The sequence below is a fragment of the Scyliorhinus torazame genome, chromosome 23 (assembly GCF_047496885.1).
Source record: "Scyliorhinus torazame isolate Kashiwa2021f chromosome 23, sScyTor2.1, whole genome shotgun sequence".
NCBI lineage: Eukaryota > Metazoa > Chordata > Chondrichthyes > Carcharhiniformes > Scyliorhinidae > Scyliorhinus > Scyliorhinus torazame.
Genome location: NC_092729.1, coordinates 84,007,880 through 84,030,394, shown reverse-complemented (window position 1 = coordinate 84,030,394; position 22,515 = coordinate 84,007,880). Strand labels below are relative to the sequence as shown.

At 56.6% G+C, this 22,515-nt stretch overlaps 2 protein-coding genes across 2 annotated transcripts in view; one reads left to right on the top strand and one right to left on the bottom strand.

Annotated features, from left to right (window-relative positions):
* Window positions 1–4,028: 4,028 nt before the first annotated feature.
* On the bottom strand, window positions 4,029–16,112 carry rpl18 (ribosomal protein L18). The gene is made up of 7 exons (XM_072489190.1): window positions 16,029–16,112; window positions 15,673–15,759; window positions 11,675–11,782; window positions 5,707–5,805; window positions 5,477–5,600; window positions 4,274–4,343; window positions 4,029–4,157 (listed from the first exon to the last, which is right to left on the bottom strand). The coding sequence occupies exons 1-7, from the start codon at window positions 16,029–16,031 to the stop codon at window positions 4,082–4,084; spliced, it is 567 nt and encodes a 188-aa protein (XP_072345291.1). The 5' UTR covers window positions 16,032–16,112; the 3' UTR covers window positions 4,029–4,081.
* Window positions 16,113–21,149: 5,037 nt separating this feature from the next.
* Window positions 21,150–22,515, top strand: part of sphk2 (sphingosine kinase 2) — a 35,297-nt gene continuing 33,931 nt past the window's right edge. The window contains exons 1-2 of the mRNA XM_072489222.1: window positions 21,150–21,682; window positions 21,773–21,922. Of these exons, the coding sequence (XP_072345323.1) occupies window positions 21,226–21,682; window positions 21,773–21,922 (607 nt within the window). The 5' untranslated portion in view covers window positions 21,150–21,225. The remainder of the gene's footprint in view (window positions 21,683–21,772; window positions 21,923–22,515) is intronic.

Sequence of the window (22,515 nt, the reverse complement as noted above, 5' to 3'; positions counted from 1 at the left end):
AATACTCCAGGTGTGGCCTCACTAACACCTTATACAATTGCAGCATAACCTCCTTCGTCTTAAACTCCATCCCTCTAGCAATGAAGGACAAAATTCCATTCACCGTCTTAATCACCTGCTGCACCTGTAAACCAACTTTCTGCGACTCATGCATTAGCACACCCAGGCCTCTCTGCACAGCAGCATGTTTTAATATTTTAAATATTTTTTAATAACCCTAACCCTAATGTCCTTTCTCAGGTAAGGAGACCAAAACTGAACACAATACTCCACGTGTGGCCTCACTAACACCTTATTAAGGCTGCCGCCACTGGAGTCATTGGGGGTTTAGTTCCAGTTGTCAGGGGACGTTCCATTAATATCTCACACGGGGTTAAACCCGTATTACGATGTCTCTGATCTCTCAGGGCGTACATCACTCTGGGTATGGCACCTGGCCACAGTAGCCCATTTTGTTGACACACTTTTGTAACTGCAGTTTCTAATTATTCCATCCGCACCTCTCCACCATTCCTGAGGATTGAGACTGATGTGCAATTTCCAATCAAATCCCACGGCTTCCGTTCGGGCTTTGGTCAATTTGCTAGCGAAATGAGTTCCCCTGTTGATGCACTGCAAAGACGAGAGGAGTGGAACAATCGAGGCTTTATTGAGCTAAGATGTTGTGCCTCCTGTAGCTGGAACCAGAATGGCTGCAGCTCGGTGAGCACACACATTTATACCCCGCCTACTGGGCGGAGCCAGCAGGCAGGGATTTACCCCCGTGCCTCTACTATACGGGCCTTACCGTAATACATGTAATACTACTTAGTGGTGACTACCACACCTGTCACTGTTAATACCCATTGGTATCCCAAACCTACGACTTTCCAACCTTACCTTATATAATGGAACACTACTCCTCTCACCCTGAATTCCACATATTACCACCTTTTCTGGCAACATTCTTCCCAAACTACATAACTCTTACCATTAAAGATTGACTAGCTCCCGTATCTCTTAAAACTGTGACTTCTTTACCTGCTCCTCCTGATACACGAGTAAACTTTACCCACACAAGCAAATTCTTTAAAGAGATCTGGCACCTTCTTAACAATTACTTCTTGAACAGGCTGTACAATCATTTGCACCTCCTTCGCTTCCCTTGGGCTTTCCTTTACCACTCTAACAAACCCACTGTCTTATCCTGTTTTACCACATCAGCCTTCCCAGTGCTTTTCTTCAACCACCAACACTGTGACTTTACATGGCCTAGTTTATTAGAGTGAAAACATTTGAAACTTTTCATGTCTCTTCCACCCTCCTGGATTTCTTTTTTAATCTGAGGTACACTCTCTTTATTGTCTCCCATCAGATCACCTTTACCTTTACCACTTGAGTATTTCTCATGTCCCCAGTTTCTATCCCTCACCGGCTGAAACTGATGTCGGAAACCAACCTTTGATTTATGAACTAATTCATAATCATCTGCCATTTCTGCTGCTAACCTCGCAGTTTTAACCCTCTGTCCTTCCGCATGAGTTCTCACTGCATTAGGAATTGAATTTTTAAACTCCTCCAACAAAAGTATAATTTCTCTGAGAGCTTCAGACGTTTATGGTCTATTTTCGAAACCCTTATCCACCTATCAAAATTGTCTCGACAGCAACCTGCTTTTAGCCAAGAGCGATGCTCCTGTGGGGAGGCTCGCTCCTGTGCCTGTTTTAATTTTGGTTGTTATGGTGGACTGAAGTTCAACTGCAGCCGCTTGTAGTTGTGGCTGCTGATGGAGCCAATTCCTTTGCTATTTTATCAGCAAATCTACTCGATTCGATTGAAGGAAGCATATCTTTATAGTCTGAACTAACAGCTCGAAGTAAACAGGCATGTTTATATTAAATAGACCTTGGAAAGTACTTACGATGAAATACGTAGCACGTATGTTCTTGCCCTTGGCTAAAAACAACTGGAGTACACTGTTTGTTATCTTTCGGAGGACAATGTGTTTTCACCATAAAGCCAAGACCAGAATATTTCAGCATTTTCGCTAAAAAGCAGTGTTAACTGTAGTCAAGCATTTCCCAGCACGCATCGAAATTGGCAACTCATTAATTTCCCTCACACCAAAGTCTGCCATTCACGATATTGGAGGGTGGGGGTCAGAGAGAGAGAGGGGAAATCAGCCAGGGTTCCTGCTCATGATCACTGTCCAGTGATCCCTGGGTTAGAGAGAGAGAGAGGGGAAATCAGCCAGGGTTCCTGCTCCTGATCACTGTCCAGTGATCCCTGGGTTAGAGAGAGAGGGGGGAAATCAGCCAGGGTTCCTGCTCCTGATCACTGTCCAGTGATCCCTGGGTTTGAGAGAGAGAGAGGGGAAATCAGCCAGGGTTCCTGCTCCTGATCACTGTCCAGTGATCCCTGGGTTAGAGAGAGAGAGGGGAAATCAGCCAGGGTTCCTGCTCCAGATCACTGTCCAGTGATCCCTGGGTTAGAGAGAGAGAGGGGAAATCAGCCAGGGTTCCTGCTCCAGATCACTGTCCAGTGATCCCTGGGTTAGAGAGAACGAGAGGGGAAATCAGCCAGGGTTCCTGCTCCTGATCACTGTCCAGTGATCCCTGGGTTAGCGAGAGAGAGAGGGGAAATCAGCCAGGGTTCCTGCTCCTGATCACTGTCCAGTGATCCCTGGGTTAGAGAGAGAGAGAGGGGAAATCAGCCAGGGTTCCTGCTCCTGATCACTGTCCAGTGATCCCTGGGTTAGAGAGAGAGAGAGGGGAAATCAGCCAGGGTTCCTGCTCCTGATCACTGTCCAGTGATCCCTGGGTTAGAGAGAGAGAGAGGAAATCAGCCAGGGTTCCTGCTCCTGATCACTGCCCAGTGATCCCTGGGTTAGAGAGAGAGGGGAAATCAGCCAGGGTTCCTGCTCCAGATCACTGTCCAGTGATCCCTGGGTTAGAGAGAGGGGAAATCAGCCAGGGTTCCTGCTCCTGATCACTGTCCAGTGATCCCTGGGTTAGAGAGAGGGGAAATCAGCCAGGGTTCCTGCTCCTGATCACTGTCCAGTGATCCCTGGGTTAGAGAGAGAGAGAGGAAATCAGCCAGGGTTCCTGCTCCTGATCACTGTCCAGTGATCCCTGGGTTAGAGAGAGAGAGAGGAAATCAGCCAGGGTTCCTGCTCCTGATCACTGTCCAGTGATCCCTGGGTTAGAGAGAGAGAGAGAGAGAGGAAGTCAGCCAGGGTTCCTGCTCCTGATCACTGTCCAGTGATCCCTGGGTTAGAGAGAGAGGGGAAATCAGCCAGGGTTCCATCTCCTGATCACTGTCCAGTGATCCCTGGGTTAGAGAGAGAGGGGAAATCAGCCAGGGTTCCTGCTCCTGATCACTGTCCAGTGATCCCTGGGTTAGAGAGAGAGAGGGGAAATCAGCCAGGGTTCCTGCTCCTGATCACTGTCCAGTGATCCCTGGGTTAGAGAGAGAGGGGAAATCAGCCAGGGCTCCTGCTCCTGATCACTGTCCAGTGATCCCTGGGTTAGAGAGAGAGAGAGGGGAAATCAGCCAGGGTTCCTGCTCCTGATCACTGTCCAGTGTTCCCTGGGTTAGAGAGAGAGAGAGGGGAAATCAGCCAGGGTTCCTGCTCCTGATCTCTGTCCAGTGATCCCTGGGTTAGAGAGAGAGGGGAAATCAGCCAGGGTTCCTGCTCCTGATCACTGTCCAGTGATCCCTGGGTTAGAGAGAGGGAGAGAGGGGAAATCAGCCAGGGTTCCTGCTCCTGATCACTGTCCAGTGATCCCTGGGTTAGAGAGAGAGAGGGGAAATCAGCCAGGGTTCCTGCTCCTGATCACTGTCCAGTGAACCCTGGGTTAGAGAGAGAGGGGAAATCAGCCAGGGTTCCTGCTCCTGATCACTGTCCAGTGATACCTGGGTTAGAGAGAGAGAGGGGAAATCAGCCAGGGTTCCTGCTCCTGATCACTGTCCAGTGATCCCTGGGTTAGAGAGGATACACACCCCGCCCCACACCAAATCCGCACATGATTGCGAGAGACACAACGACGCAAAGTGTTCAAACGTTACTTTATTGGTACAGAGAAGAACTCGGGAGCACGGCTCAATTCTTGTAACCTCGACTGGCCCTGCGACCCCGAGCGCGCTCGAATTTACGACCCTTTGAGCGAATGTACGGCCTGTGGATGAGAGAGAAAGAGAGCGTTGGATTTGCGAAAGAGTTGAGGGCTCGGGTCAGGGCACACAGACGGGCAGCGACAGAGGGAGGCACGAACGCGGGAGGAGATATACATACTTGGTGTGACTGTGAGGAGCTCCAGGCGCTGGGCCAAAATGTCTGTAGACCTCACGTCCCTTACGAGGTCCTGGGGAAATAATCACGAGTCAGAACATCAGGTCTCTATCTAAACCCCGTGCTGTACCTGTCCTGGGAGTGTTTGATGGGGACAGTGTAGAGGGAGCTTTACTCTGTATCTAACCCCGTGCTGTACCTGTCCTGGGAGTGTTTGTTGGGGACAGTGTAGAGGGAGCTTTACTCTGTATCTCACCCCGTGCTGTACCTCTCCTGGGAGTGTTTGATGGGGACAGTGTAGAGGGAGCTTTACTCTGTATCTAACCCCGTGCTGTACCTGTCCTGGGAGTGTTTGATGGGGACAGTGTTGAGGGAGCTTTACTCTGTATCTAACCCCGTGCGGTATCTGTCCTGGGAGTGTTTGATGGAGACAGTGTGGAGGGAGCTTTACTCTGTATCTAACCCGTGCTGTACCTGTCCTGGGAGTGTTTGATGGGGACAGTGTAGAGGGAGCTTTACTCTGTATCTAACCCCGTGCTGCACCTGTCCTGGGAGTGTTTGATGGGGTCAGTGGAGAGGGAGCTTTACTCTGTATCTAACCCCGTGCTGTACCTGTCCTGGGAGTGTTTGATGGGGACAGTGTAGAGGGTGCTTTATTCTGTATCTAACCCCGTACTGTACCTGTCCTGGGAGTGTTTGATGGGGACAGTGTAGAGGGAGCTTTACTCTGTATCTAACCCCGTGCTGTACCTGTCCTGGGAGTGTTTGATGGGGACAGTGTAGAGGGAGCTTTACTCTGTATCTAACCCCGTGCTGTACCTGTCCTGGGAGTGTTTGATGGGGACAGTGTAGAGGGAGCTTTACTCTGTATCTAACCCCGTGCTGTACCTGTCCTGGGAGTGTTTGATGGGGACAGTGTAGAGGGAGCTTTACTCTGTATCTAACCCCGTGCTGTACCTGTCCTGGGAGTGTTTGATGGGGGCAGTGTAGGGGGAGCTTTACTCTGTATCTAACCCCGTGCTGTACCTGTCCTGGGAGTGTTTGATGGGGACAGTGTAGAGGGAGCTTTACTCTGTATCTAACCCCGTGCTGTACCTGTCCTGGGAGTGTTTGATCGGGACAGTGTAGAGGGAGCTTTACTCTGTATCTAACCCCGTGCTGTACCTGTCCTGGGCGTGTGAGACTAAGACAGCGAGGGGCCCTTACCAGAGAGCAGAACCGTCCCCTGACCCTTTGGCGCGGCCAATGCCAGCTGGTCAAAGGTCATGATTTGGCCTCCAGCCTTCAGGATACGGTGTCGGGCCACGTCGGTAACTCGAAGCGCGCAGACCTGCGAGAGAGGGGCGAGAAAACGGGCCGTCAGAAATTGCACCGAGCGGGAAGGGCCCACAGTCGCCCATCCCCGGCCGGTCCTGCCCCCCCCCCCCGCCCCTCACCTTGAGCTTGGGGATATCAAAGGTGCGGACATCGTCCGTGATGGATCCGACGACCACGGCGGTCTTTCCCTCGCGACCGGGCATTTTCATCAGGCGAATCTTCGGCAGGCGGGAAACGGCGGGGAGAGAAAAGTCCCAAATTAGCTCACGTTTACGTAGCAGTACGGACCCCCGGGGGACGGGGGGGGGGGGGAGAGAGAGAGAGAGAGAGAATGCGGGGAGGGAGAGAGAGAGAATGTGGGGAGGGAGAGAGAATGTGGGGAGGGATAGAGAGAATGTGGGGAGGGAGAGAGAGAGAGAATGTGGGGAGGGAGAGAGAATGTGGGGAGGGAGAGAGAATGTGGGGAGGGAGAGAGAGAGAATGTGGGGAGGGAGAGAGAGAATGTGGGGAGAGAGAGAGAGAATGTGGGGAGGGAGAGAGAGAGAATGTGGGGAGGGAGAGAGAATGTGGGGAGGGAGAGAGAATGTGGGGAGGGAGAGAGAATGTGGGGAGGGAGAGAGAGAGAATGTGGGGAGAGAGAGAGAGAGAGAATGTGGGGAGGGAGAGAGAGAGAATGTGGGGAGGGAGAGAGAGAGAATGTGGGGAGAGAGAGAATGTGGGGAGAGAGAGAATGTGGGGAGAGAGAGAATGTGGGGAGAGAGAGAATGTGGGGAGAGAGAGAATGTGGGGAGAGAGAGAATGTGGGGAGAGAGAGAATGTGGGGAGAGAGAGAATGTGGGGAGAGAGAGAATGTGGGGAGAGAGAGAATGTGGGGAGAGAGAGAATGTGGGGAGAGAGAGAATGTGGGGAGAGAGAGAATGTGGGGAGAGAGAGAATGTGGGGAGAGAGAGAATGTGGGGAGAGAGAGAATGTGGGGAGAGAGAGAATGTGGGGAGAGAGAGAATGTGGGGAGAGAGAGAATGTGGGGAGAGAGAGAATGTGGGGAGAGAGAGAATGTGGGGAGGGAGAGAGAATGCGTGGAGGGAGAGAGAGAGAGAGAGAGAATGTGGGGAGGGAGAGAGAGAGAGAGAGAGAATGTGGGGAGGGAGAGAGAGAGAGAATGTGGGGAGGGAGAGAGAGAGAGAATGTGGGGAGGGAGAGAGAGAGAGAATGTGGGGAGGGAGAGAGAGAGAGAATGTGGGGAGGGAGAGAGAGAGAGAATGTGGGGAGGGAGAGAGAGAGAGAATGTGGGGAGGGAGAGAGAGAGAGAATGTGGGGAGGGAGAGAGAGAGAGAATGTGGGGAGGGAGAGAGAGAGAGAATGTGGGGAGGGAGAGAGAGAGAGAATGTGGGGAGGGAGAGAGAGAGAGAATGTGGGGAGGGAGAGAGAGAGAGAATGTGGGGAGGGAGAGAGAGAGAGAATGTGGGGAGGGAGAGAGAGAGAGAATGTGGGGAGGGAGAGAGAGAGAGAATGTGGGGAGGGAGAGAGAGAGAGAATGTGGGGAGGGAGAGAGAGAGAGAATGTGGGGAGGGAGAGAGAGAGAGAATGTGGGGAGGGAGAGAGAGAGAGAATGTGGGGAGGGAGAGAGAGAGAGAATGTGGGGAGGGAGAGAGAGAGAGAATGTGGGGAGGGAGAGAGAGAGAGAATGTGGGGAGGGAGAGAGAGAGAGAATGTGGGGAGGGAGAGAGAGAGAGAATGTGGGGAGGGAGAGAGAGAGAGAATGTGGGGAGGGAGAGAGAGAGAGAATGTGGGGAGGGAGAGAGAGAGAGAATGTGGGGAGGGAGAGAGAGAGAGAATGTGGGGAGGGAGAGAGAGAGAGAATGTGGGGAGGGAGAGAGAGAGAGAATGTGGGGAGGGAGAGAGAGAGAGAATGTGGGGAGGGAGAGAGAGAGAATGTGGGGAGGGAGAGAGAGAATGTGGGGAGGGAGAGAGAGAATGTGGGGAGGGAGAGAGAGAATGTGGGGAGGGAGAGAGAGAATGTGGGGAGAGAGAGAATGTGGGGAGAGAGAGAATGTGGGGAGAGAGAGAATGTGGGGAGAGAGAGAATGTGGGGAGAGAGAGAATGTGGGGAGAGAGAGAATGTGGGGAGAGAGAGAATGTGGGGAGAGAGAGAATGTGGGGAGAGAGAGAATGTGGGGAGAGAGAGAATGTGGGGAGAGAGAGAATGTGGGGAGAGAGAGAATGTGGGGAGAGAGAGAATGTGGGGAGAGAGAGAATGTGGGGAGAGAGAGAATGTGGGGAGAGAGAGAATGTGGGGAGAGAATGTGGGGAGAGAGAGAATGTGGGGAGAGAGAGAATGTGGGGAGAGAGAGAATGTGGGGAGAGAATGTGGGGAGAGAGAGAATGTGGGGAGAGAGAGAATGTGGGGAGAGAGAGAATGTGGGGAGAGAGTGAATGTGGGGAGAGAGAGAATGTGGGGAGAGAGAGAATGTGGGGAGAGAGAGAATGTGGGGAGAGAGAGAATGTGGGGAGAGAGAGAATGTGGGGAGAGAGAGAATGTGGGGAGAGAGAGAATGTGGGGAGAGAGAGAATGTGGGGAGAGAGAGAATGTGGGGAGAGAGAGAATGTGGGGAGAGAGAGAATGTGGGGAGAGAGAGAATGTGGGGAGAGAGAGAATGTGGGGAGAGAGAGAATGTGGGGAGAGAGAGAATGTGGGGAGAGAGAGAATGTGGGGAGAGAGAGAATGTGGGGAGAGAGAGAATGTGGGGAGAGAATGTGGGGAGAGAGAGAATGTGGGGAGAGAGAGAATGTGGGGAGAGAGAGAATGTGGGGAGAGAGAGAATGTGGGGAGAGAGAGAATGTGGGGAGAGAGAGAATGTGGGGAGAGAGAGAATGTGGGGAGAGAGAGAATGTGGGGAGAGAGAGAATGTGGGGAGAGAGAGAATGTGGGGAGAGAGAGAATGTGGGGAGAGAATGTGGGGAGAGAGAGAGAATGTGGGGAGAGAGAGAGAATGTGGGGAGGGAGAGACAGAAAGAATGTGGGGAGGGAGAGAGACAGAGATTATGGGGAGGGAGAGAGAGAATGTGGGGAGGGAGAGAGAGAGAGAAAGTGGGGAGGGAGAGAGAGAGAGAAAGTGGGGAGGGAGAGAGAATGTGGGGAGGGAGAGAGAGAGAGAATGTGGGGCGGGAGAGAGAGAGAGAATGTGGGGGGAGCGAGACAGAGAGAGAATGTGGGGAGAGAGAGAGAATGTGGGGAGGGAGAGAGAGAGAAAGTGGGGAGGGAGAGAGAGAGAATGTGGGGAGAGAGAATGTGGGGAGAGAGAGAGAATGTGGGGAGAGAGAGAATGTGGGGAGAGAGAGAATGTGGGGAGAGAGAGAATGTGGGGAGAGAGAGAATGTGGGGAGAGAGAGAATGTGGGGAGAGAGAGAATGTGGGGAGGGAGAGAGAATGCGTGGAGGGAGAGAGAGAGAGAGAGAATGTGGGGAGGGAGAGAATGTGGGGAGGGAGAGAGAGAGAGAATGTGGGGAGGGAGAGAGAGAGAGAATGTGGGGAGGGAGAGAGAGAGAGAATGTGGGGAGGGAGAGAGAGAGAGAATGTGGGGAGGGAGAGAGAGAGAGAATGTGGGGAGGGAGAGAGAGAGAGAATGTGGGGAGGGAGAGAGAGAGAGAATGTGGGGAGGGAGAGAGAGAGAGAATGTGGGGAGGGAGAGAGAGAGAGAATGTGGGGAGGGAGAGAGAGAGAGAATGTGGGGAGGGAGAGAGAGAGAGAATGTGGGGAGGGAGAGAGAGAGAGAATGTGGGGAGGGAGAGAGAGAGAGAATGTGGGGAGGGAGAGAGAGAGAGAATGTGGGGAGGGAGAGAGAGAGAGAATGTGGGGAGGGAGAGAGAGAGAGAATGTGGGGAGGGAGAGAGAGAGAGAATGTGGGGAGGGAGAGAGAGAGAGAATGTGGGGAGGGAGAGAGAGAGAGAATGTGGGGAGGGAGAGAGAGAGAGAATGTGGGGAGGGAGAGAGAGAGAGAATGTGGGGAGGGAGAGAGAGAGAGAATGTGGGGAGGGAGAGAGAGAGAGAATGTGGGGAGGGAGGGAGAGAGAGAATGTGGGGAGGGAGAGAGAGAATGTGGGGAGGGAGAGAGAGAATGTGGGGAGGGAGAGAGAGAATGTGGGGAGGGAGAGAATGTGGGGAGAGAGAGAATGTGGGGAGAGAGAGAATGTGGGGAGAGAGAGAATGTGGGGAGAGAGAGAATGTGGGGAGAGAGAGAATGTGGGGAGAGAGAGAATGTGGGGAGAGAGAGAATGTGGGGAGAGAGAGAATGTGGGGAGAGAGAGAATGTGGGGAGAGAGAGAATGTGGGGAGAGAGAGAATGTGGGGAGAGAGAGAATGTGGGGAGAGAGAGAATGTGGGGAGAGAGAGAATGTGGGGAGAGAGAGAATGTGGGGAGAGAGTGAATGTGGGGAGAGAGAGAATGTGGGGAGAGAGAGAATGTGGGGAGAGAGAGAATGTGGGGAGAGAGAGAATGTGGGGAGAGAGAGAATGTGGGGAGAGAGAGAATGTGGGGAGAGAGAGAATGTGTGGAGAGAGAGAATGTGGGGAGAGAGAGAATGTGGGGAGAGAGAGAATGTGGGGAGAGAGAGAATGTGGGGAGAGAGAGAATGTGGGGAGAGAGAGAATGTGGGGAGAGAGAGAATGTGGGGAGAGAGAGAATGTGGGGAGAGAGAGAATGTGGGGAGAGAATGTGGGGAGAGAGAGAGAATGTGGGGAGAGAGAGAGAATGTGGGGAGAGAGAGAGAATGTGGGGAGGGAGAGACAGAAAGAATGTGGGGAGGGAGAGAGACAGAGATTATGGGGAGGGAGAGAGAGAATGTGGGGAGGGAGAGAGAGAGAGAAAGTGGGGAGGGAGAGAGAGAGAGAAAGTGGGGAGGGAGAGAGAATGTGGGGAGGGAGAGAGAGAGAGAGAATGTGGGGCGGGAGAGAGAGAGAGAATGTGGGGGGAGCGAGACAGAGAGAGAATGTGGGGAGAGAGAGAGAGAGAATGTGGGGAGAGAGAGAGAGAGAATGTGGGGAGGGAGAGAGAGAGAAAGTGGGGAGGGAGAGAGAGAGAATGTGGGGAGAGAGAGAGAATGTGGGGAGAGAGAGAATGTGGGGAGAGAGAGAGAATGTGGGGAGAGAGAGAGAATGTGGGGAGAGAGAGAGAATGTGGGGAGAGAGAGAGAATGTGGGGAGAGAGAGAGAATGTGGGGAGAGAGAGAGAATGTGGGGAGAGAGAGAGAATGTGGGGAGAGAGAATGTGGGGAGAGAGAATGTGGGGAGAGAGAATGTGGGGAGAGAGAATGTGGGGAGAGAGAGAGAATGTGGGGAGAGAGAGAATGTGGGGAGAGAGAGAGAATGTGGGGAGAGAGAGAGAATGTGGGGAGAGAGAGAGAATGTGCGGAGAGAGAGAGAGAATGTGGGGAGGGAGAGAGAGAATGTGGGGAGGGAGAGAGAGAATGTGGGGAGGGAGAGAGAGAATGTGGGGAGGGAGAGAGAGAATGTGGGGAGGGAGAGAGAGAATGTGGGGAGGGAGAGAGAGAATGTGGGGAGGGAGAGAGAGAATGTGGGGAGGGAGAGAGAGAATGTGGGGAGGGAGAGAGAGAATGTGGGGAGGGAGAGAGATTGTGGGGAGGGAGAGAATGTTGGGGGAGAGAGAGAATGAAATGAAATGAAAATCGCTTATTGTCACAAGTCGACTTCAATGAAGTTACTGTGAAAAGCCCCTAGTCGCCACATTCCGGCGCCTGTTCGGGGAGGCTGGTACGGGAATTGAACCGTGCTGCTGGCCTGCCTTCAAAGTCAGCGATTTAGCCCTGTGCTAAACAGCCCCTTACAACCACATGCTCCCAACCACACACACACACAAAACGGAGGCCCCACCCCCCCCGCCGAGCAAGAGGTTAACCCCCACCTTCAACATCCGCTCCCCCCACTCTACAAGACGCACCGCAGCCACTCGCTCCTCAGAGAGCACCTTTCAAACCTGCCACCTCGACCCCCCCCGCAAGTGGACAAGAGGGCGGCGGACGCAGATGGAACACCCCCCCCCCCCCCCGCGACGCTTCATCGTCGAGACTCACCAGGCGGGCAAGCGAGAGCGGAGGCCGGTTCGTGCGGCTCATGAACAGACGTTTCAGCACGACCTTGTTGAAGGGGGCGTTGGATCGGCGAGCCAGGAACCGGTACAGCTGCGTGGGGGGGGGGGGGGGGGGGGGAAGAGGAAACGCAAAGGAAGAGAACGTCACAGGAAAACATCAGCTCCGACAAGGGGCGCCACCCCGTCCCACAGCACTTCGGCAGCCCGCCTGCTCAGGGCGACAACCACGATTACAATCAGATAAAGCACGTTCGGTCATGGCGGCCTGGATTGTGGAGCTCAAATCCTAGAGTATAGACATCTCCCTCCGACAGTGCAGCGCTCCCTCAGTACTGTCACCAGGGGGAGTGTGGGCCTGGATTATAGCGCTCAAATCCTAAAGTATAGACATCTCCCTCCGACAGTGCGGCGCTCCCTCAGTACTGTCACCGGGGGGAGTGTGGGCCTGGATTATAGCGCTCAAATCCTAGAGTATAGACATCTCCCTCCGACAGTGCAGCGCTCCCTCAGTACTGGCACCGGGGGGAGTGTGGGCCTGGATTGTGGAGCTCAAATCCTAGAGTATAGACATCTCCCTCCGACAGTGCGGCGCTCCCTCAGTACTGGCACCGGGGGGAGTGTGGGCCTGGATTATAGCGCTCAAACCCTAGAGTATAGACATCTCCCTCCGACAGTGCAGCGCTCCCTCAGTACTGGCACCGGGAGGAGTGTGGGCCTCGATTATAGCGCTCAAATCCTAGAGTATAGACATCTCCCTCCGACAGTGCGGCGCTCCCTCAGTACTGGCACCGGGGGGAGTGTGGGCCTGGATTGTAGCGCTCAAATCCTAGAGTATAGACATCTCGCTCCGACAGTGCAGCGCTCACTCAGTACTGGCACCAGGGGGAGCGTGGTCCTGGATTATGGAGCTCAAATCCTAGAGTATAGACATCTCGCTCCGACAGTGCAGCGCTCCCTCAGTACTGGCACCGGGGGGAGTGTCGGCCTGGATTATGGAGCTCAAATCCTAGAGTATAGACATCTACCTCCGACAGTGCAGCGCTCCCTCAGTACTGGCACCGGGGGGAGTGTCGGCCTGGATTATGGAGCTCAAATCCTAGAGTATAGACATCTCCCTCCGACAGTGCAGTGCTCCCTCAGTACTGGCACCGGGGGGGGAGTGTCAGCCTGGATTATAGCGCTCAAATCCTAGAGTATAGACATCTCCCTCCGACAGTGCAGCGCTCCCTCAGTACTGGCACCGGGAGGAGTGTGGGCCTCGATTATAGCGCTCAAATCCTAGAGTATAGACATCTCCCTCCGACAGTGTGGCGCTCCCTCAGTACTGGCACCGGGGGGAGTGTAGACCTGGATTATGGAGCTCAAATCCTAGAGTATCGACATCTACCCCCGACAGTGCGGCGCTCCCTCAGTACTGGCACCGGGGGGAGTGTCGGCCTGGATTATGGAGCTCAAATCCTGGAGTATAGACATCTGAAATGAAAATCGCTGACTGTCACAAGTGGGCTTCAATGAAGTTACTGTGAAAAGCCACTAGTCGCCACAATCCGCCGCCTGTTCGGGGAGGCTGTTACGGGAATTGAACCGTGCTGCTGGTCTGCCGGGGTCTGCTAAACAGCCCCTCCTCCGACAGTGCAGCGCTCCCTCAGAAGGGCAGCACGGTAGCATTGTGGATAGCACAATTGCTTCACAGCTCCAGGGTCCCAGGTTCGATTCCCCGCTGGGTCACTGTCTGTGCGGAGTCTGCACGTCCTCCCCGTGTGTGCGTGGGTTTCCTCCGGGTGCTCCGGTTTCCTCCCACAGTCCAAAGATGTGCAGGTGAGGTGGATTGGCCATGATAAATTGCCCCTTAGTGTCCAAAGATGTACAGGTTAGGTGGATTGGCCGTGTTAAATTGTCCCTTAGTGTCCAAAGATGTACAGGTTAGGTGGATTGGCCGTGTTAAATTGTCCCTTAGTGTCCAAAGATGTACAGGTTAGGTGGATTGGCCATGTTAAATTGCCCCTTAGTGTCCAAAGATGTGCAGGTTAGGTGGATTGGCCGTGCTAAATTGTCCCTTAGTGTCCAAAGATGTGCAGGTTAGGTGGATTGGCCGTGTTAAATTGTTCCTTAGTGTCCAAAGATGTACAGGTTAGGTGGATTGGCCGTGTTAAATTGTCCCTTAGTGTCCAAAGATGTACAGGTTAGGTGGATTGGCCGTGTTAAATTGTCCCTTAGTGTCCAAAGATGTGCAGGTTAGGTGGATTGGCCGTGTTAAATTGTCCCTTAGTGTCCAAAGATGTGCAGGTTAGGTGGATTGGCCGTGTTAAATTGTCCCTTAGTGTCCAAAGATGTACAGGTTAGGTGGATTGGCCGTGTTAAATTGTCCCTTAGTGTCCAAAGATGTACAGGTTAGGTGGATTGGCCGTGTTAAATTGTCCCTTAGTGTCCAAAGATGTGCAGGTTAGGGGGATTGGCCGTGTTAAATTGTCCCTTAGTGTCCAAAGATGTACAGGTTAGGTGGATTGGCCGTGTTAAATTGTCCCTTAGGTGTCCAAAGATGTGCAGGTTAGGTGGATTGGCTGTGTTAAATTGTCCCTTAGTGTCCAAAGATGTGCAGGTTAGGGGGATTGGCTGTGTTAAATTGTCCCTTAGTGTCCAAAGATGTACAGGTTAGGAGGATTGGCCGTGTTAAATTGTCCCTTAGTGTCCAAAGATGTGCAGGTTAGGTGGATTGGCCGTGTTAAATTGTCCCATAGTGTCCAAAGATGTGCTGGTTAGGTGGATTGGCCGTGTAAAATTGTCCCTTAGTGTCCAAAGATGTGCAGGTTAGGTGGATTGGACGTGTTAAATTGTCCCTTAGTGTCCAAAGATGTGCAGGTTGGGTGGATTGGCCGTGTTAAATTGTCCCTTAGTGTCCAAAGATGTGCAGGTTAGGTGGATTGGCCGTGTTAAATTGCCCCTTAGTGTCCAAAGATGTGCAGGTTAGGTGGATTGGCCGTGTTAAATTGTCCCTTAGTGTCCAAAGATGTACAGGTTAGGTGGATTGGCCGTGTTAAATTGTCCCTTAGTGTCCAAAGATGTGCAGGTTAGGTGGATTGGCCGTGTTAAATTGTCCCTTAGTGTCCAAAGATGTACAGCTTAGGTGGATTGGCCGTGTTAAATTGTCCCTTAGTGTCCAAAGATGTACAGGTTAGGTGGATTGGCCGTGTTAAATTGTCCCTTAGTGTCCAAAGATGTACAGGTTAGGTGGATTGGCCGTGTTAAATTGTCCCTTAGTGTCCAAAGATGTACAGGTTAGGAGGATTGGCCGTGTTAAATTGTCCCTTAGTGTCCAAAGATGTACAGGTTAGGTGGATTGGCCGTGTTAAATTGTCCCTTAGTGTCCAAAGATGTGCAGGTTAGGTGGATTGGCCGTGTTAAATTGTCCCTTAGTGTCCAAAGATGTGCAGGTTAGGTGGATTGGCCGTGTTAAATTGCCATTAGTGTTGGGTGGGGTTACTGGGGATAGGGTGGAGGTGTGGACCTTGGGTAGGGGTGCTCTTTCCAAGAGCCCGGTGCAGACTCGATGGGCCGAATGGCCTCCTTCTGCACTGTAAATTCTATGTCTATGGCACCCGGGGGGGGGGGGGGGCGGCGATGAGAGAGAAACTGCGTCAGGCGCGCGCGCCGACCCCCACCCCGCAATCCTCGCCTCTCGTTTGGCGTAGTCGGCAGGTGGCCCCCCTGCTCGTAGCCGCGTGCGGGAAGGAAACCCCCCCCCCGGGCGCGCGTGCCATCTGAAACCCCCGAGACCTTGCGGCACCCCCCCCCCCCCCCCCCCCCCCACCGAGATTGGGTGGGTCGGCCGTGACCCCGTGCAGGTGCCAGTCCCCCTCCCCTCCCCTCCCAGTGTCTGAATCCGGCGGGCGCTAGGACCTGCGCGGACTCCCCATATCCTTGTGGCGGGGAAGGGGGGGGGGGGGGGGTGGGGATAACGATTAAAAATACCCCCTTCCTCACCTTCACCAGCAGCCGCAAGTAGATATCTTGGCTCTTGGGCTCCTTCCTGCGCACTTTGCGGTCCTTGTTGTGGCGGATGTCCACTCCCTGGCGCCGATGGCGGCGGATGCAATGCGGGCGGGCGGGGGGGGGGGAAAGGAAGAGAGAAATGGCGCAGAGGTTAGCCGGTCCAAAAAGCCGTCCCGACGGGAGCCCGGCGCCGCGGGGAGCGGCGATTCAGCGCCATCCGCCTCGCGCGGGCGGCCCCCGACCCGATGGCGGGGTCGGCGGGGCGCTCCGGGGCCGTTAACAGGGCGGATGGCGCCGGATTACAGTCCCCACCCCCCCCCGCCGAGCCCGCGCAGACCCGCACTCACCATCTTGGCGCCTGAGCGAGAAGGAAGGAAGGAAGGGGGCGGGGCGCGGCGGCGGCGCGTGGGCTTCTGGGTGTGGGCGGGGCAGACCCGGCCGGGGAGCGTGCGGGGTGGGCAAGAGGCGACACCGGGCAGAGTCCTCCCAACTCCCCCTGCAGCGGCCATGCTGGCGGCTGCCCCGCACTGCAGCCCCCGGATTTTTTTTTTCCCCAACCCCAACTTGGGCCATTGGTTTTGGGGGGATGATATGGGGGGTCTGATATGGGGGGGGGTGATATGGGGGGTGATATGGGGGGATGGGATGGGGGGTGATATGGGGGGATGGGATGGGGGGTGATATATTGGGGGGTGATATGGGGGGCATGATATGGAAGGATGATATGGGGGGATGATATGGGGGAGATATGGAGGGGAATGATGTGGGGGGTGATATGGGAGGGATAATATGGAGTGAGATGATATGGGGGGATAATATGGGGGCATGATATGGGGGGGATGATATGGGGGCTGATATGGAGGCGATGATATGGGAGGGGTAATATGGGGGGATAAAATGGGGCGTGATATGGGGGCGATGATATGGAGGGGATGATATGGGGCGTGATATGGGGGCGATGATATGGGAGGGATAATATGGAGGGAGATGATATGGGGGGATAATATGGGGGGCATGATATGGGGGGGATGATATGGGGGCTGATATGGAGGCGATGATATGGGAGGCATGATAAGGGGTGATGATATGGAGGGGGATGATAGGGGGATAATATGGGGGGGTGATATGGAGGGGATGATATGGGGGGATGGGGGTTGATATGGGGAGACAGATGGGGAAAGAGTTGAAGGGGAAGGGATATGTGGGGAAGGAGATATGAGGGGGGAAGAGAGATATCAAAGAATCACAGAATTTACAGAAGGAGGCCATTCGGCCCATCAAGTCTACACCGGCCCTTACTTCAGCCCACTTCCCTATCCCTGTTACCCCACCCAAAGTTTTTGGACACTATGGGGCAATTTAGCGCGGCCAGTCTCCCTAACCCGCGCGTCTTTAGACCGCGTGAGGAAACCGGAGCACCCGGAGGAAACCCACGCAGCCACGGGGGAGGACGTGCAGACTCCGCACAGAGAGTGACCCAAGCCGGGACCCTGGAGCTGTGAGGCAGCAGCGCTAACCACTGTGCTATCGTGCCGCGGGTGGGGGGGGGGGATATGGGGGTAGATGTGCGGGGGGAGATTGGGGAGTAAGGGGGGGGGAGGATATGGGAGAGGATATCCTCTGCACAGATTCCTTGCCCGCCAATCAAACGCTCCCTTCAACAGATGAGTCGCACTAACCCGCCCTCCGCCTGCCCGACTGGCGCGCCCCGACGAGGAATTGCCCCGTGAGACGGTGCGGGTGAGCCCCCGTCTTGTCGGCGCCGCATTCCCTGCCGGGTGTAGGTGCACCCACCGCGCTGTTAGCGGGCGCGGCACAGGATTCCGACCCCAGCGACAGTGGCCGATATATTTCCCAGTCAGGATGGTGTGGGGGACTCGGGAGGGGGGGGGGACTTGCAGGGGGGTGTGGGGGGGGGGGGGGGGAGCCGGTGAGGGAGGGGGTTAGCCTGTTGATCGATCGGATGGGGTGGGGGGGGGGTGTTGGGGGCTCGTCCGGGACAATGACGACCTTCTCGAGTGTCGTCGGGAGCCGCGCTGATCCAGGCGAGGGGAGAGCGAGTCCCGTTGCACTCCTGACTTGTGTCCGTGTGGGTGGCGGTCAGGCTTTGCGGAGGGGGGGGGGGGGGTGGCCGGTGGGGGGTCAGGAGGTGAGGTACTATCCGCAGGGTTCCTAGCCTATTACCTGCTCTGGTAGCCGCAGTATTTACACGGCCGCGTCCCAGTTCATGGCCTGTTCCTGGAGCTCACAGGGGGGCTGAATGGGCCTCCTCCTGTTCCTGTGTAACAGGCTCGAGCAGGGGGCTGAATGGGCCACCTCCTGTTCCTGTGTAACAGGCTCGAGGAGGGGGCTGAATGGGCCTCCTCCTGTTCCTGTGTAACAGGCTCGAGCAGGGGGCTGAATGGGCCTCCTCCTGTTCCTGTGTAACAGACTCGAGCAGGGGGCTGAATGGGCCTCCTCCTGTTCCTGTGTAACAGGCTCGAGCAGGGGGCTGAATGGGCCTCCTCCTGTTCCTGTGTAACAGGCTCGAGGAGGGGGCTGAATGGGCCTCCTCCTGTTCCTGTGTAACAGGCTCGAGCAGGGGGCTGAATGGGCCTCCTCCTGTTCCTGTGTAACAGGCTCGAGGGGCTGAATGGGCTTCCTCCTGTTCCTGTGTAACAGATTCGAGGAGGGGCTGAATGGGCCTCCTCCTGTTCCTGTGTAACAGGCTCGAGCAGGGTCTGAATGGGCCTCCTCCTGTTCCTGTGTAACAGGCTCGAGCAGGGGGCTGAATGGGCCTCCTCCTGTTCCTGTGTAACATGCTCGAGGAGGGGGCTGAATGGGCCGCCTCCTGTTCCTGTGTAACAGGCTCGAGCAGGGGGCTGAATGGGCCGCCTCCTGTTCCTGTGTAACAGGCTCGAGGAGGGGGCTGAATGGGCCTCCTCCTGTTCCTGTGTAACAGACTCGAGGGGCTGAATGGGCCTCCTCCTGTTCCTGTGTAACAGACTCGAGGGACTGAATGGGCCTCCTCCTGTTCCTGTGTAACAGGCTCGAGGGGCTGAATGGGCCTCCTCCTGTTCCTGTGTAACAGGCTCGAGGAGGGGGCTGAATGGGCCTCCTCCTGTTCCTGTGTAACAGGCTCGAGCAGGGGGCTGAATGGGTCTCCTCCTGGTCCCGTGTAACAGGCTCGAGCAGGGGGCTGAATGGGCCTCCTCCTGTTCCTGTGTAACAGACTCGAGGGGCTGAATGGGCCTCCTCCTGTTCCTGTGTAACAGACTCGAGGGGCTGAATGGGCCTCCTCCTGTTCCTGTGTAACAGGCTCGAGCAGGGGGCTGAATGGGCCTCCTCCTGTTCCTGTGTAACAGGCTCGAGGGGCTGAATGGGCCTCCTCCTATTCCTGTGTAACAGGCTCGAGGGGCTGAATGGAGCTCCTCCTGTTCCTATGTAACAGGCTCGAGCAGGGGGCTGAATGGGCCTCCTCCTATTCCTGTGTAACAGGCTCGAGGGGCTGAATGGGCCTCCTCCTGTTCCTGTGTAACAGACTCGAGCAGGGGGCTGAATGGGCCTCCTCCTGTTCCTGTGTAACAGGCTCGAGCAGGGGGCTGAATGGGCCTCCTCCTGTTCCTGTGTAACAGGCTCGAGGAGGGGGCTGAATGGGCCTCCTCCTGTTCCTGTGTAACAGGCTCGAGCAGGGGGCTGAATGGGCCTCCTCCTGTTCCTGTGTAACAGGCTCGAGGGGCTGAATGGGCTTCCTCCTGTTCCTGTGTAACAGATTCGAGGAGGGGCTGAATGGGCCTCCTCCTGTTCCTGTGTAACAGGCTCGAGCAGGGTCTGAATGGGCCTCCTCCTGTTCCTGTGTAACAGGCTCGAGGAGGGGGCTGAATGGGCCTCCTCCTGTTCCTGTGTAACAGGCTCGAGCAGGGTCTGAATGGGCCTCCTCCTGTTCCTGTGTAACAGGCTCGAGCAGGGGGCTGAATGGGCCTCCCCCTGTTCCTGTGTAACAGGCTCGAGGAGGGGGCTGAATGGGCCTCCTCCTGTTCCTGTGTAACAGACTCGAGGGGCTGAATGGGCCTCCTCCTGTTCCTGTGTAACAGACTCGAGGGACTGAATGGGCCTCCTCCTGTTCCTGTGTAACAGGCTCGAGGGGCTGAATGGGCCTCCTCCTGTTCCTGTGTAACAGGCTCGAGGAGGGGGCTGAATGGGCCTCCTCCTGTTCCTGTGTAACAGGCTCGAGCAGGGGGCTGAATGGGCCTCCTCCTGTTCCTGTGTAACAGACTCGAGGGGCTGAATGGGCCTCCTCCTGTTCCTGTGTAACAGACTCGAGGGGCTGAATGGGCCTCCTCCTGTTCCTGTGTAACAGGCTCGAGCAGGGGGCTGAATGGGCCTCCTCCTGTTCCTGTGTAACAGGCTCGAGCAGGGGGCTGAATGGGCCTCCTCCTGTTCCTGTGTAACAGGCTCGAGGGGCTGAATGGGCCTCCTCCTGTTCCTGTGTAACAGGCTCGAGCAGGGGGCTGAATGGGCCTCCTCCTGTTCCTGTGTAACTGGCTCGAGCAGGGGGCTGAATGGGCCTCCTCCTGTTCCTGTGTAACTCACTCGAGGGGCTGAATGGGCCTCCTCCTGTTCCTGTGTAACAGGCTCGAGGGGCTGAATGGGCCTCCTCCTGTTCCTGTGTAACAGGCTCGAGCAGGGGGCTGAATGGGCCTCCTCCTGTTCCTGTGTAACAGGCTCGAGCAGGGGGCTGAATGGGCCTCCTCCTGTTCCTGTGTAACAGGCTCGAGGGGCTGAATGGGCCTCCTCCTATTCCTGTGTAACAGGCTCGAGGGGCTGAATGGGCCTCCTCCTGTTCCTGTGTAACAGGCTCGAGGGGCTGAAAGGCCTCATTCTGTCCCTGTGCAGCAGACTAGAGGGGCTGAATGGGCCTCCTCCTGTCCTGCCCCGCACAAAGATGGCGATGGGGGGGGCTGGCAGTGGAGTGGAGGCCAGCATGTCTGGATGGGCAATCGGTGCCCCGATCAAAGATGGCGGGGGGGGGCCTGAGTGCGTGGCGCGACGGGGGAAGCGCTGCCCCGATCAAAGATGGCGATGAGAAGTCAACGCGGCCTTGGCGGGGCGGGGAGAGCCCGTGCCCCGCACAAAGATGGCGGCGCGGCAGGAACTGCCCGTCCCAAAGATGGCGGCCCCCGCTTCCGGCGCCCGCCGGTGGCAACCGCCCTCCCCGGAAGCGCCGCCCGATAGGCCGGGCCGCCGCCGGAAGCGGCCCCCGATTGGCCGAGGCCGGGACGTCAATCAAAAGCGGGGTCCACTTCCGCATTCGCGTCACCCCCTTTCCTACGTCGCCTCTGGTCCAGAGCCCTCCCCAAAAGTTACCCTTCTGCCCCCCTCCCCCCCCCCAGGGAGGGTCAGGTCGACATCCGGGTGACCCGGAAGCCCCACCCCCACCAACGCCGCCCCCCCCCGGGCCGGGCCGCTTGGCCGCTTTGCCCCCCCCCCCCCCCCCACCGCGACCCCTGACCCCGCCCGCAGCCCAGCCGGGGACGCCAACTGGCCGGCGGCCGCGAGCCGCCGATGGCGGGGGCCCCGGAGGCGCTCCTGCACGGGGAGTTCGGCGGCGGGGGCCCCGGGGGGGGCCGCTACGCCCTGACCCTGACCCCCCGCGAGCTGCACGTCCAGCGGCTGGGCCCCCGGGCGGAGGGCGAGCGCCGCCTGGTGGTGGCCCTCTGCCACGTGCTGGAGTGCCGGACGTTGAGGGGCCGGCGGGCGGGGGGCGAGGAGGAGGGGGAGGAGGAGGAGGAGGAGGGCGGGGCGGCCCACTTCGCCCTCTACTGCTACCCGCCGCGCAAGCGGAGAGTGGGCGGCCCGCGCACGGGGCGGCAGCGGCTGGTGCGGGTGTTCCGGGCCGACGGCGGGGCGGGGCGGGCGGAGAACCGGGCGCTGGCGGAGAGGTGGGCCGGCGCCGTCAAGTGCCTGCTGCTGGGGGCGGGGCTGCCCGGCGAGGGGGGCGGGGCTGCCCCGACAACGGCAGGTGAGGGTCGCCCGGGGGGCGGGGGGGGGGGGGTACCGGAGCTCGATCCCGTGACTAACCGACGATGTCTCTCTCTCTCTCTCCGCGCAGGAACCTCGCCAAGCCTCCCGCCCAGACGCCGCAGGCTCCTGCTCTTCGTCAACCCCCGCAGCGGCCGGTCCTTGGCCATGAGCTACTGCGAAAACCACGTCCTGCCCATGATCCAGGAAGCCAGCATCAGCTACAACCTGATCTGCACAGGTGACGCCTGCACCCCCCCCCCCCCCCAGCCCCGGGGGCCGCCGCTCCGGTCCCTGGGCGAACCCGCCCCAGGTGTAATCCAGAGTGAGCAAGGACGGAGCAGGGCACGGAGGCTGGGCACGGAGGAGGGGGGGCGAGGGAGCACCTTCCCTCCGTTTCCCCATCGCTCGACACTGGGACGGCCCCCCCACGAGGGGTGAAGACATGGCTCCTCTCTCTCTCTCTCTCTCTCGGTTTTGTCTCTCTTTATCGATCTGTCTCTCTCTCTCTCTCGCTCTTACAGTCTGTCTATCTCTCGGTCCGTCTCGCTCGCTCTGTCTCTCTCGCTCTTACAGTCTGTCTGTCTCTCGGTCCGTCTCGCTCGCTCTCTCTCTCTCGCTCTTACAGTCTGTCTATCTCTCGGTCCCTCTCGCTCGCTCTGTCTCTCTCGCTCTTACAGTCTGTCTATCTCTCGGTCCGTCTGGCTCTCTCTGTCTCTCTCGCTCTTACAGTCTGTCTATCTCTCGGTCCGTCTCGCTCGCTCTGTCTCTCTCGCTCTTACAGTCTGTCTATCTCTCGGTCCGTCTCGCTCGCTCTGTCTCTCTCGCTCTTAC

Bases quoted from the DNA above. Each gene is read 5' to 3' on its own strand.
- rpl18 (XM_072489190.1), bottom strand. The intron at 5,806-11,674 runs GTGAGTCTCGAC...CGCCTGCCGAAG, and splicing joins CGCTCTCGCTTGCCCGCCTG to ATTCGCCTGATGAAAATGCC. The intron at 4,158-4,273 runs GTATGTATATCT...TCTCATCCACAG, and splicing joins GCTCCTCACAGTCACACCAA to GCCGTACATTCGCTCAAAGG.